The sequence below is a fragment of the Heloderma suspectum genome, chromosome 1, assembly GCF_057233095.1.
Source record: "Heloderma suspectum isolate Gila_16-S chromosome 1, 16-S_ref, whole genome shotgun sequence".
NCBI lineage: Eukaryota > Metazoa > Chordata > Lepidosauria > Squamata > Helodermatidae > Heloderma > Heloderma suspectum.
Window position 1 is genome coordinate 245,082,434 of NC_139458.1, and position 14,856 is coordinate 245,097,289.

Genomic DNA, 14,856 nt, shown 5'->3' on the forward strand with positions numbered 1-14,856 from the left:
GCTCCAGTGCTATACAACTCACACAGGCAGACCCGTTGTATGAGCCGGTGTGTTTAAGTCAGGTGCTGTAGTATCATTGGAACCAACAGGAGGAATAAAGTGGGCAATGAGCACCATCTCAGGATATTATTTTATACATCTGTGCTTTCCAACTTTAGCTACAAGGGTTGGCTGCAAAGTTAGATTATGATTCTGGATGTGTTTTATGGCACTTCAATGAAAAGTTGATTTTACTCGGGATTTTGGGTTGTTTATGAGGGTATGGAGTGTCAGAAGCATCATATTTTAAGAAGAAAGGCTTGAAAGGGAGCTAATCCTTAAGTGCAAAGGCTATTGCCTGATTCCAAACCAGAACTAGTAGAGTTCTCCTGCGCCTTCAATGGACATAAGCCAAACAGAACAAGACCTGTTCTGTGGAGGCTTTGTCTATGTTTGGGGGTTGGACTCGATGGCCTTGTAGGCCCCTTCCAACCCTACTATACTATTCTATTCTATGACCTGAGGCTCAGAGGGTCAAAACAGATGTCGTTAGTTTAGACATGTGATGGACCACAAAGTCTTTTTCTGGAACTGTAAACCAACCTTGCTCTCCAAATGTTTGGGCCACAACTCCCATCATCTCCAGCCAGACTGGCAATTGCCCATGCTAGATGGGAATAATGGAAGCTGCAGTCCAAAACACCTGGAGGGCACCAAACTGGAGAAGGCTGCTGTAAACTGTTGGCTGTAAATGGACAAGGTCACTACAAATTGCCATGGCTACTTGTACCTGAATTCGATAGTGTGCTGGTTTGTAATAACCCTTCATTTTAGGAATGTATGTTCTGGAAACATGTTGTCACTATTAAGAGATTTTCTGAATGAATGTAGAAGGGGAAGCAGGATCCTGGCGGCTGGCCTTGCCCTCAGCATGATGTCTGTAACAGCCTACACATGTAGAAACTGCCCATGTGGAGGCTTTGTCTATGTGATCAGGAACACTACCTATTCAAGGGTCCCTGATTGTAAAATCATAGCCTACATGCATACAGTGTATTTGCATGTAGGCTCTTTCAGACATACATCAAAAGTGTATAGGGCCAGAGCCAGCAGGAGCAATCCTGGTCCACCCTCTACATGTGCCCAGAGAACATCTGAACACTACTACTTAATCATAGTCACATTACTAAACAAGCTATTGAAGCAGGAGGGGAGAGGGAAACATCATAAAACTGAGGCAAGACAGTTGATCTCTCCAGTCACCTGTTTGGATCCAGCAGAGCATGCACCTGCCTGTGGTTTCTGCAGAGATGGAATTCAGCTGCTAATATTAAGGGTTGGTAGGAAAGAGGGTCAGAAGTCAGGCTATGATGTATTCCAGCTTCTCCTAACTAAAGGGAAGACGGCATGGCCTTCACCACCAGGGCTCATCCATCTTAAACTGTGACACCCTCCCAAGAGAAGGCACCAAGACTGTTCCTTGAAATAGAAGGACTGATGCTTGATAGGCTTTGACATAACTCTGGTGTTGATTTACCATAAACTCCAAGATTCAGACCTGATAATGCAGTGTTTGTTATTCTTGAGATCTTCAAGTTCTTCCATTTTCTTTTCCAGGCGTTGTTCCATATTGTCTCTCAGAGGGCAATAGAGAGAAGGAAGCACTCTTTTCTGTTTCATCCATCAAATGGGCGATATGACACAAGTTCACCTGGGAACTGCATATCCCAGGATCCTGTGTTTTCTTAGTCCCCAGTTATGCTGTCCAATCAGAAAAGGGTTCAGGCCTAGACTGTAACAGGTTAGTGTTGTGCTGTGTTTTCCAAGTCTGGAAGTGCTAAGAAAAAAACGTGTTAATCTATCATTTGGAATGATCAAATGTACGTGTATATATATATATATACACACACACACACTGCAGCTTAGAGAGCAACACTTTTAAAAAGGTGACAATTTCATCACACAGTTACTGTACATTGCTGTCCGTAGGGTTGCTAGGGTTGGTGAGTTTTTAAAAATGTTTTTCCCCATTCAGTTTGGTCCACTGGAACTAAATCACCCTCAATGAGATATATAGATATGTAGATATATAGATATATATATATATATTTATATACAGAGAGAGAGGGAGAGAGAGAGAGATGCTTTAAAAAAAATATCAGCATCAAGATTCTCTGGAAATAGATTCTGTTTGATGTAGCTAGTCTGTCTTTTCTGTTTTGCCCTCTTTTGCAGCAGCCTCTGAACTTTTCCGCAGGGGGGCTTTCTCTGAGTTGGCGTGTCCTTGGCCGGATTCTGCTGCTCCGCCATTTTTGTGCGCTGTGTGTTTTTCCAAGTAGTTCAGCATTTCACTGAGCACAGTTTGGAAAGTGCTTAGGGCAGCACATATTGCAGGAGTTCCAAAGCCATGAGTGATCAAACTGTAAAGCCGAGAGAAAGAGAAAGAAATATTGAAGAATTTACTGTACACAGATTTTCATTTTGCTGAAATGGGAGACATGCCCACTAAAATATGTATTATTTTTGAGGGAGGGAGACAAGAAAAAACAAAACAAAACATCCAGGCCAGATAAAACTACAAAAGTTGATTTTCTGGTTGGAGGGTTAAGTCTGAAGCATCTGGAGAACAGATCTTCAGTGGGTATAAACCAGTATAACTTCATCCACTGCAAAAAGGATGCTTTGATCCCACTGGCGGAAGATGCCACCATTCAATTTCCTGAAGTGATATGATGTGATGCCCAATCAGATTGTCCACTGCAGTGCAGTGGAGGCTGGTGGCTCCAGTTTCGGAGGGGTGGTGATTCCATTCTGGGTTTTAGCCAGAACCAGCCAGAACTCTAAAGGTGCTATCCAAGGTGTTGAACCCAATCCCCCAGCTGGGTTCAGCATGTTGGATAGCATCTTTAGGGTCCCGGCTGGTCCTAACTAAAACCCAGAATGGAATCCCCCCCAAAAAACTGGATCCACCAGCCTCCACTACTGGGACAAGGAGGGATTAAGACTTCCCCACACCCAAAGCCTCAAAGCTAGAGCAGCTCTGCTCATTACAATTTCCATGGAAAACATCACTGCTACAGCCATCTGGGACCTTTGGCCCAACCAGACCAGTCCTGGCATCTGTCCTTGACATGTTTGCTGTGAAAATGAATGTTGTAACCGTTGTAACCATGGTGTTTCCCACAGCAGTCGTAATGTGTGTGGCTGTTCTTAGGGCCAAATTACATTTGGAATAGTTTGAACACTTAGGAGTGCCTGTAGATTTTCCCCTCTAAGGCCAGTAGCATTTTGGGAGGGAGTGGGAGCAAAGTGAAAGCCATTTTCATCATGAAATAGGTGGGGAGGTAAAGGGTTAACCCCCTTCCAAAATAGCACAGCCCTGCATTTAGAAAAAGAAAAGACATCAGACCGAATTATGGATCTCCTGCATCACATGCAGCTTGGCCTTCACTGTGAATTAAAGTTTGAGTTGCCAACTCTTTTTCTGGGAGGATTCTGGTACCTCTAATGGCTGCCTGGCAGGCAGAAATCAGCAAGGGTTTATTTCCTGTCATGGCAAGCCAATGGTGGAGAAAGCTTCACATGCTGATTTCTGCCTATTATGCAGCCATGAAAAGTACAGGAGCACTAGCAAGGGAGACGGACTTGGCAACCCTCCTGAGTTCTCAACACTGTTTGACAGGTTCAGACTCAGAACTGTTCCTGCCTGTGACCTCCCATTGCCCTGACCTCTTGCTGTGTCGCTCCCTGCATACTTTGGAATTGTGGTGCCCTTCTTGCAAACACATTCTGAAATTTGGTAAGGAGAAAAGCCATGGGGTGAGTGATGGGGGATTTGGAGCAAAGCCAAGGGAAGATCCGCAAGTGTTGGGGCTGAGTTACACATGCATCTGTGAAATGTCTAGTTAGCTCCTTATTTGGTATGGAGGTCCATGTGCCTTCCGCACACCACTGCTGAGCAGTTCCTGAGAGGGGGAGAAGGCCACAGGCTGGTTGCCCTCATTCCAGTCCTTTACCTGCACAGGTGCAATCTAGTGGCCTAGTTCAAGAAGGCACATCAAGCCCTGCTGGGCCTTCTGTCAGCCTCCCTCCCCATCAATTGCTGCTTGCTTGTGTCAGGGAGAAGGTGCAACAAGCATCTCTGTACTGACCAAGGAGCTTAAAGATTACTGACCCTTTTTCCACTGAACCTTGAGAACCCTAGTAGTATTTTCAGGTGTGTGTTAAAGGGCTGCCATAGTTACACAAACATGATGACACCCTTTATGATAAATCACCATAAAGAGCACCACCATGCCTAGGCAGCCTTGGCAGCCATTTCTACACTCCATAAGTCTGTATTGCACCCAGCCCTTGACGAGGGAAGCTAGGAGAGGCTCCCTCTTCAGAGTCGGAATGGGTCTTACTCAGAACTTATTGCTGGCATATTTTGGTATCAGTGGCACCTTCATCTGAATCAGATGACACAGGTCCAAATACGTGGAACCATACTGAGCCCCTATGACTCTGTAGAGCTGGTAGCAAATTACCATCACTCAAAACACCGTCACTGGATGTTACTTTATAGCAAGGATTTTGGGGTGAGGGAAAAGGTTTCAGTTCACAAGGCAAGATTTAAAAGTCTTCTATTCATTTTGGAAATATTCAAGACTAGCAAAGTGACCCAGCTTCGCACGGGTTTGATTAGCCCTTAGTTTGATATAGTGAAGCCTTTAAGCTGAGCTATGGAGTTATCAGAGTTGGACACATGGTGTCTGAGTTAAGCCACACCTGCTGGTACCCCTAGGCATGGCCCCTGCCATGGTGCACCCCAATAGTCCCCTGAGAGAGGGGTCTGTCCGCTCCATTCCCCTGAGGGGGGCTGCCCCATAGCAGGAGGTAGGGGACAGGCCTAGAACTCTGACCCTCTACTAATCTCTCTTGGCTTCAGACTGTATGGATTGCAAAGCTGTGTGCCTGTTCGGGGAGCTTGCCCCTAGTGGTTGAAGATGCTAGTGCAGGCTTCAGCCACATGAACCCATTTAAATGGATTAACATGAATGTGTTTTAAAAACAAAAGAACACCGAAGTGCGCATTCCTAGGGTCCCCTTAGTACACATGCCACATTTCAGGTGTCTAGCTTTCACGGTCCTGGAGCTATGGTGATGATGGACAGACAGACAGATGGACAGAGACACATCCTCTTTTAAGATTATAGATAATCATATGGTTAAAATCTATGTTTAAAATGTGCTCACTGCAGTGCTGAATCACCACGCCAAGTTTGGTTGAAATTGATCAAATAGTATTGATGCTATAAATCGTTAAACATTTTGATTGGCTGCCATTTTGTTTCAAGATGGTGGATGAAATTTTCACTATCCCTAAAACCATCCCAGAGAGAGGCAGAACAAATCCTAAAAGTTTCATAACTAGCGAACGTATGGTTTTTGAGTCCAATGAGGACAAACAAACACTTCCTTTTATATATATATAGAGAGAGAAGATAAATTGCAAAAAACAAACAAAAACAATGTGTACTTATTGTGGTTCTTGTTTTTATATCTTATAATAACAATAACAACATTTTCAAGAGGGGTGGCCATGTAAGTCTGTTGTAATGAAAACAAGAAAGAGTCTTGTGGTACTTTAAAGTCGGGGTGTTGACCCTCTTTCCGCCCAAGGGACAACTCCCATTTTGGAGAAGCTCTCAGGGCTGCATTCCAGTGGTGGGCGGGGCTGGAGGCAAAAGGGGAGGGGCCAAAATTACAAAGAATACCAGCATCTTGTAGCTTACAGCTCTAGCTGCCAATAAGTAAGTGTAATGGGAGGTATTCAACCTTTTAGAATGGGGGAAAGAACTGCACAAAAGGCAGGAAGCCACAAAGCAATTGGTGGTCAGGGAAAGGGGCGGTACCAGGGGAAAGGGTGTGGCCATCTGGGAGACCCTGGAGGGCCAGACTGGGGCCCCAGGCCTGCACTGCTGCACCCCAGGCCTGCACTGCTGCACCCCACCTTAAAGACAAATGAAGGCTGGCAAACAGGTAGAAAAGTCACCCTTTTGCTAAACAGAAGGGGTGCACAGCTGGGGACACAGGCCTATATAAATTGCTTAAACCAATAACCATTCAGTGCATGGAATCAAGGAGGTGGGCAGAAGAACAGATGCTCACCAGCCAGATCAGCAGATATGCACTAATCACAGCTGGTCTGGAACTGCACGGTGATGGTGGCAGCCCTTCTGCCCTCCCTTGCTTTGCAGATGGAGGGGCACAGTAGCACTGCCAGCCTTATGATTAGTTGGAACAAGTTATTTAACCTATTAATGCAATGCAGATAGTATTGTTTGTGGGGAACAAGCATTCAGTCATAACTCTAAAGAGTGTTCAGAGATCTTAGGGTGGGGAGGTAGCACTTAGCGCCAACGTTTTCTAGTTATTGTGCAGTATTATGAAACCATGCCTAGAAGTTTGATGGAAGGGAAGTCTCTGTCATGTTTTAATGATACCCTTTCATATCTGTGAAAGCAGCCAAACAGCCCCCAAGACTTGGACTCTCCTTTGGCAGCAACCACAAGGTGTCTCACATCCCACCCCAGCCCTCCACCCCCAGGCTGACACAGCTCAGTCTCACTGCAAAAGAAATAGCTTCTTTCTTTGTGGGAGGACAAGGAGAAGAAGAGGAAGACGCCATCTGGTTATCCCCACTTTCAAACCATGGCCAAGTCTGGATATTTCTAGCAGCAGAAGCTGCTGTCAAATATTTACAACATGCTGTGGCTGACTGATGATGCTTGAAGAGAGAGTCATGTTCTTCCACTGTGCCCTGCTCATTATGGAAAGCATCTAACCCCATGGGTGGTCCACATGGCCCCCAAAATGCCTACTCACAACCCCAGTATACTATCTGAAAAAATAGCTTCTGTTCTTCTCCTCAGTCCACAACTAGTTTAAGTTGCTACTTAGAAGCTGAAATGACACTCCTTGTGACTGAAAAATCAAAGGCTTAATACCAATCCATTCAGTTCTTCACAGAACTGAATTTGTGGTGAATACTGTCTTTAGTGCTCTTGATTGCAACTCCCTTGTTAAATCATCACACTTTCCTAGCTTTCCTAGTTAAATCATCACACTTTTCCATGGCTTTCACTGCCTCCAGTTGTTGGCCCACCACATGGTCCTGTGCAGACTGCTTCCTGAAGAGCAGTTACAAGTATACCAGCACATACCCTCCTGCATCATGGTGGACCTCTGCGCCTGGGAGCTAGAACCCTGAAGGTCCACAGGAGCTAGAATGCTGATCATGCAAAGACCCAGCTCCTGTGGAAGCCTACATGCATAAGTCTGTGAATATCAACTTCTCTGGCTCAGGTGTCCATGCTGGGGGTGAGACCACAGGAAGCAGTGCGATCTCAGGGGTGGGGCCAGAGCTGTGGTCCCACTGTTCCTTCTACATGTGGACCCCCTTCATACAAGTAATGCATGAAGGAGGCTGCTATAAATCCAAATGCCAGTCAGGTGGGGGCATGGATGTTCACACAACCCACAGATTTTTTTTTTTTTTTAAAGGATGCTGTTATGTTAAACTGATGCTGGAAGAATGAGTAATTGGGGAAGTTTGGAGGCCTGTAACTATACCCTCTATGCTACCTGTGCTAATAGAATCCACAAATATAATTACTGAATGCTATGGAAAAGGTTTTATAATAGTTCTACAGGTGGTGTTTATGTCCCCCCCCCCCCCGAAATGTTGTAGTACAATAATCGGGAAAAATCAGATAAGCTGTCATAAAAGCACAAGACAAGGCAAGTATATATGGACTACTTATTGGTTCCATAAAATCATAGCGCTTATAGGATTTTCAAATTAACCCCTAGAAATATTCCATTTTTACACTTCAGATGGAACATGAAGTGTCAGACATATTTGCTCCATCTACAGCTCCCCTTCTGTTCAGCCACGTTGACATAATCGGTGCCTGGGGAATGCTAGGGAACTATCCCACGCAGTCTCTACTTAGGCAGATGTTGCTTATTTGTTTTAGGCTGTTTAAGACTGAATGCTCATTTAGGTGCAATGGTGAAAATGTAACCTAGTAGCCTCTCGCTTTCTGCTTCCGTATGTTGCGATATACACACACTCGGCTTCCTTTGTTCCACTCGCTAGCAGAGGAGTAGAAGAGAAATATCTGCTTCTCTCTTGGACCACTAGAGGGCACTTCGCAGCTCATGTGCTGCAAAGCAGCACCTTGGAATTGAAGAGCTGACCTAGATGAGCCGTTCAAAGTGTGCCTCTATTGCATCCTAGCCTTTGCACACATTTTCATGCGTGTAGATTTCATGATAAACACCCGCATATTCCACTGGAGAACTTTTCATCAAAGATGCATGCCGGTTATGCAAGAATGGAAATGGTTTAATCAAGTGATCATTTACTTACTTTAAACATGTACATTGAAGGAGCTCAAGGCAGCTAACAATAATAAGTTAAACAAATATGATAAACGAAAATGGCCAAAATCAGCAGAAAACAAAATCAAGCTGCAACAAAAATGCAAAGCAGCTATTAAAACAATTGGGCATCTTCCAGCAGTAAAAGCAATCTGTGTTTAAATCAAATCAGAACAGGAGCTTGAAAACCACTCATGGCCCCAAAGCCCTCTTAAACAGGAAGATTTTAGCATCTGATGGATAGCCATTAAGGAGGGGGCAAGATGAGCCTCCCTCTTGGCAGTCCCAGGGCCTGGGTGCAGCTATTTTATCATTTTCCACTCTAAGTCTTGGACAAGCAACTGTGCAAGAAGCCCTGAAGGGCCTCTAAAAGAAAACAAAAAATCCAGGCTCTCAAGAGCTGTACAGTCCTGAGCTGTCCCCCAAAGGTCAGGCTGAAAGAAGCTCCTGAGCCTTGGGAACCAATGAGCTGTGCAAACTCTGAGGGGGTCCACAAGGACTAAGCCTGGGAAGGTGCCCCAACTTAAGTGGCCAAGAGCTTAAGCAGCCTTCCTTTATACACTGTATGAAACCCCCACCCCACAGCACATATGGCTGGCAACAGCTCAGTCTCTAAGTTTTAACAGATCCTAGTCCTAACGTAGAGCTTGCTAGTATAAGAAGCTTTCCTCTCAGCTTCTGCACATTGACATCTAAAATGTTCACCAGCATCTCCAAAATTTCAAATGTTTTTATTACAATGACTCCACAGATGGACTTCAAAAGCCATACCTGAAATGTGTTAAATGTCTCTGGATGTCAAGGTCTAATATTGGAGTAGGTCTTGAGGATCCCAAGGGTGATCTATCTTGGCTCAGCAGGTCCTGGAATTCTTTACATATTTGCCTACAGTCAAAAGGGATGTGTAATGGTCAAGGATGCATACCAAGTTTGTTGAGAAAATTATCTTCACAGCACATTATGTACTAGCACAGTAAAGGTATTATAATTTATATCTAATATAATATTTTACAACGTTCTGGCAGAGGAATGCCTTACACCAGAGGTGGTTACATTCTATATTCTTGGACGGTGTGTGTGTATGTGTGTGTGTATGTTTGTATATGTGCTGCTGCTTCTATTCTCCTGACACTGCTCCAGGAAACAGAACTCTTAAATGTCCTCAATCTTGGCCTCCAATGTGAGCAACGTGGGGCCTCCAAATGTTTTTAGACTGCATCAGCCCAAGTCAGCATAGCCAATGGTGAGGGATGGTGGGAACTGCAGTCCAAAAGCTGCAGTCCAACTGCAGTCCAAAAGTCCATTGCCCATCCATTAAAGGGATTATCCTGTTCAAGTTTTGATTTTTTAAATTCTAATGCACCAACACAACTGCCAACATTTTATAAACACACAAATTCTCTTTAAAGCTTTGTTTTTCTGTCCTTTTCCATTGCAAAACCATGACTTATCTGTTATGTTTTTGGGCCACAAGCCTGGACCTTTGAAAAAACATGTATCAGCTGGTGTAATATTACTCCTGCTTTTTGTAAACCTTCTTCTGAATATGGTGTTCATAATGGTAGTATTATCCAAGTATTTACTGAAAGCAACAGACTGCAGTTGCGCAGTGTATCTGGCAGCTTTTCTTCATCCTCACTTTCCACAGACACAGTCTCTGCGTTGCGTTCATTTAAATCTTGTTTTTGTTAATCTGCTTCCCTGGTTAGTGTATTGCCTGAGCCACACTGTAGAATGGCCCTGTCCATTTCAAAAAGCTGGAGGATTGATCAGTGTCCTTTAGCTTCTTTTAGTTCCCATTGCTGAATCTCCTTTATGCTTCTGGCTGCCTGATTTGTATGTATAGTCAGACAAGACAGCATGGGGTGTCTGTATCAGACATATACTCATATCCATTTGGCACCTGCAAATCCTACCAGTGACACTGGCTCCTGCTGCCCCTCAGATTATTTATATGGCGCAGTCCCTCCCTCCTGCCTAGGCAAAGGAGTTCTGGGTCTGGTAGTTTTTGATACAGCATGTCACATAGGGAAGCACAAATCTCCCTGCCTCTCAGACTACACATCCTAGTTTAATTGCACAGGCAGACACTCTTTCTGCCTGGGCCAGCAATTCCCTGTTCAGACTGTTGCTTGTTCTAGTCTAACATTGTTTCTGCCTGGCTCTAGCAAATCCCACTCAATCTGGACAGTAGATACATGGAAATACATTTCCATAAGTATCTTCAAGCCTGATCTACAATTTAGCCTCAGTTTTCCCCCCATATGGTAATGAGGTTGCTGCCTGGGCCGCTCCCCCCGCCCCCAGAATCACCGGGCCCTGCTAAAGTGCACCCTCCCCTCCCCCAGTGCTTGGGCTCTGCTCATCCCCTGTGTGAGTGAGACTACTGTCTAGCATCAAAGTCAGCTGAACAAAGGAAACAGAACTGGGTGTTAGCATATTGGTGGCATCCCATTGCACTATTCTTTTCATAGTCTTGAGGAGAGGCCATGCTTACATACTGAGGAGGAGGGGACAATACAACGTTACCCCTGTGAGACTCCCCAGGCAAGATTCAAAAGAGACAATGACCAGCTACCCATCCCCCGCTCCCATGAGGCCACTCTCTCAACACCTCCATGAATTTCACCTATATGCTTAATTTCACCTCATGACAACCACTCCCATGGGAGCCTGCCTCTTGCTGAGCTTGACCGGGGAGGCTCCTCACGTCTTGTCAGCAGCAGAAGTGCAACTGGTGGGGAGGTGGGAGCGGTCCTGCTCCGTCCCGGTGCCTGGCCACAGACTGTGGAACTCCTCACCAAAGGAGATGGATTTGACCCCCACTGCCAGGATTTTTTGTGGCCTAATTAAAATGTTTCCATTTCAGCAGATGTCTGCCCTTTGGGGCTGAGATGGTTAATGTTTAAAAGTTATTGTATGTGCTGCGAACTGCCCCTCATTCTTGTGCTGAGTTTTTTTAATGATATGTTTTCTGTTGCTTTCAATGACTCATGAACCACCAGGTATTTTGGCCCTGCCCTTTTTTACTTCGGCTCCCCCCCACCCCTGTGCTGGAATGTGGCCTCTGAGAGCGTCTCCAAATGGAATTTGGCCCTCCGCCTGAAAGAGGTTCTGAACTTCTGCTCTATACCGTCCAACTAACAGATAGGAGAGCCACAAATCAAACTATTTCCCAGAATATTTGTTCAGCTGCACTCTATTGTGCATGTCAGGATTTCAATAGGACTTTCAAGAGTGAAAACAAATCTGATGGGTGGGTCTTTCCCAACACATTCCGAGCCCAATGTACTTGTGAGCAAGGCATTTTAAAAAATTGACACTATTTCATAAACACTATGCAGCTATAGGAAATGAAAAATTGTAGTAGATGCATTTGCTTTCATATTAGAAATATGAATTGTCTATCTGAATGGACCACAAATCTGTCTAGGTCTGCACTATGTCTGCAGTAATAGGGACTTTCCCTATTGTGTATGCTGAGCATTACATAAGCAGAGATATATTGCTACTGAACATGGTGGTTCCATTTTTAGTTTTCATGACAAATAGCCATAGGTAGATAGACCTTGGTTCCATGCATTTGCCTAGTCCTTTATTAAAGTCAAATTTTAAGTGCATTACATGCATGTCCCTCATGGAACATGTTGGTCCTGTGTGACCAACAAAACCCAGTACAGACATACTCTCAATATAGCATGCAAGATGAGAGTCACTGGAGACCAATTGTTCGCAGGCCACAGAACACCAGCATCAATTATCTAAAATACCCTGGCCACACTCTGGTGGTTCTGTAGGAAGTATAGTGACACTTCATGTGTGGAGGAATTCCACAGCCTGTGTGCCTGCCAAAGCTTCCTTCCTCCTCCCCATGCAGGAGCTTGCATTACAGCCCATTCATGGGTCCATATCAAGTGATTCTCAGCATTTCAAAGAGGGTAAAAAATCCTAACTTCACATATACACAGATAGCATCAGAGCTGGTGGTGACTGACCAAGAAACAGATCTTGGGGTTGTGGTGGATGGCTTGATGACAATGTCAACCCAGTGTGTGACTGCTGTGAAAAAGGCAAATTCCATGTTGGGCATAAGTTGGAAAGGAACTGAAAATAAAACTGCCAATATCATACTGCCTGTCATGCCCTACCTGGAGGAGGATTCATCTGAGGAAGAAGAGGAGGAGGAGAGCCTAATTACTCTAGGGCCAGATGAAATGCACCCTAGAGTAATAAAGGGACTGGCTGAAGAACTCTCAGAACCGCTGTCTATTATCTTTGTGCAATCATGGAGGACAGGTGAAGTGCCAGATGACTGGAGGAGGGCTAATGTTGTCCCTATCTTCAAAAAGGGTAAAAAGGAGGAACCTGGGAACTACAGACCAGTCAGTCTGACATCAATCCCTGGGAAAATTCTGGAGCAGATGATAAAGCAATCCATCTGTAAGCACCTTGAAAACGATGCAGTGATTACTCGAAGCCAACGTAGATTTGTCAAGAACAAATCCTGCCAGATGAATCTGATCTCATTTTTTGATCAGGTAATCTCCCCTGTGGACTGTGGGAATGCTTTGGAAATAATATACCTTGACTTCAGCAAAGCTTTCGACAAAGTGCCCCGTGATATCCTGATGAACAAACTAGCTCATGAAACAAGTATCAGGTGGATCCACAGTTGGCTACAGAATTGGACTCAAAGAGTGCTTATCAATGGGATCTTCTCAAACTGGGGAGAGGTAACAAGCGGGGTACCCCAGGGCTCAGTCCTGGGCCCGGTGCTCTTCAACATTTTATGAATGACTTGGAGGAGGAGGTGCAGGGAATGCTGATCAAATTTGCAGATGACACAAAATTGGGCAGGATAGCTAATATTCTGGAAGACAGAAGCAAAATTCAAAGTGATCTTGATAGACTGGAGTGCTGGGCAGAAAACAACAGAATGACATTTAATAGGGATCAATGCCAAGTTCTGCACCTAGGAAAAAGAAACCAAATGCACAGTTACAAGATGGGGGATACTTGGCTCAACAACACTACAAGTGAGAAGGATCTTGGAATTGTTGTTCAGATCACAAGCTGAATATGAGCCAACAAAGTGATGTGGCTGCAAAAAAGGCAAATGCTCTTTTGGGCTGCATCAATAGAAGCATAGCTTCCAAATCCTGGGAAGCACTTGTTCCCCTCTACTCAGCACTGGTTAGGCCTCATCTGGAGTACTGTGTCCAGTTCTGGGCACCACACTTGAAGAAGGATGCAGACAAGCTGGAGAGGGTCCAGAGGAGGGCAACAAAGATGATCAGGGGACTGGAAACAAAGCTCTATGAAGAGAGACTGAAAGAACTGGGCGTGTTTAGCCTTGAGAAGAGGAGACTGAGGGGAGATATGATAGCGCTCCTCAAGTACTTCAAAGGTTGTCACAGAGAGGAAAGCCAGGATCTCTTCTCGATCATATCAGAGTGCAGGACATGGAATAATGGGCTCAAGTTACAGGAAGCCAGATTCCGGCTGAACATCAAGAAAAATGTTCTGACTGTTAGAGCAATATGACAATGGAACCAATGACCTAGGGAGGTGGTGGGCTTTCCCACACTGGAGGCATTCAAGATGAGGCTGGACAGCCATCTGTCAGGGATGCTGTGACTTGGATTCCTGCACTGAGCAGGGGGGTGGACTTGATGGTCTTGTAGGCCCCTTCCAACCCTACTATTCTATGTTTCTATGATTCTATATTCAGGCTCCCAAGCTGGTTCACTGCTTCCATCAACGCTTCCTGGGAAGCCTGGACCTGTATACCCCCTTGAGGGGGGGCAGCGATTGTGGGGAGGGGAGCAGTGTCATGCCCTACCTGGAGGAGGATTCATTTGAGAAAGAAGAGGAGGGGGAGAGCCAGCACAATGGGCCCCAGCTGGAGCTCAGTGAGGAACAGGAGGCCTTGGCTGACAGTCCACCTCTGGAAACATTGCAAGAGCAGCCAGGCCCCTCTTGAGTAGTTCCTGAACTTCCCAAAATGCTGGAAGCAGACTCTGAGGGGATCCATCCCTCTGAATGGTGTAGAATCAGACATGTGCAGCAAAAGAACAAACGGAAGTCACACTGTAGGGCCTCCCTTAAAAGCAACACGCTGACCTAATTAGTCAGCTGTGCTGATTAACGACTGGTTGTGAATTCAGTCTCGCCAACGCCAGCTTTCCACTGCAAACAACAGTGCCTTAACCTTGGCTTGGCTTTCAAGATACCGGATCAGAGAAGCTCCTAGATCTTGGCTACTCCTCTGGATAATGTTTTTGGACACCTCCCTGACTGGCCTGTCCGCTTGCTAAAACAGATGCTGGTGAACTGACCCCTGGACTGCCTTGACCTCGCCTCTGCCTGTGCCTGCAAACCCTCCTCAGAAAGTCTGTGTATGACTTTGGATTGAACTAGTTGCTCTCTCACTGCTGCTCCTAGGAC

General features: G+C 45.3%; 1 protein-coding gene across 1 annotated transcript in view; it reads right to left on the bottom strand.

Annotated features, from left to right (window-relative positions):
* Nucleotides 1-2,179: 2,179 nt before the first annotated feature.
* Nucleotides 2,180-14,856, bottom strand: part of TFAP2D (transcription factor AP-2 delta) — a 62,254-nt gene continuing 49,577 nt past the window's right edge. Inside the window, exons 7-8 of the mRNA XM_084830341.1 lie at nt 9,181-9,294; nt 2,180-2,399 (exon numbers count right to left, since the gene is read on the bottom strand). Coding sequence (XP_084686467.1) covers nt 2,180-2,399; nt 9,181-9,294 — 334 coding nt within the window. The remainder of the gene's footprint in view (nt 2,400-9,180; nt 9,295-14,856) is intronic.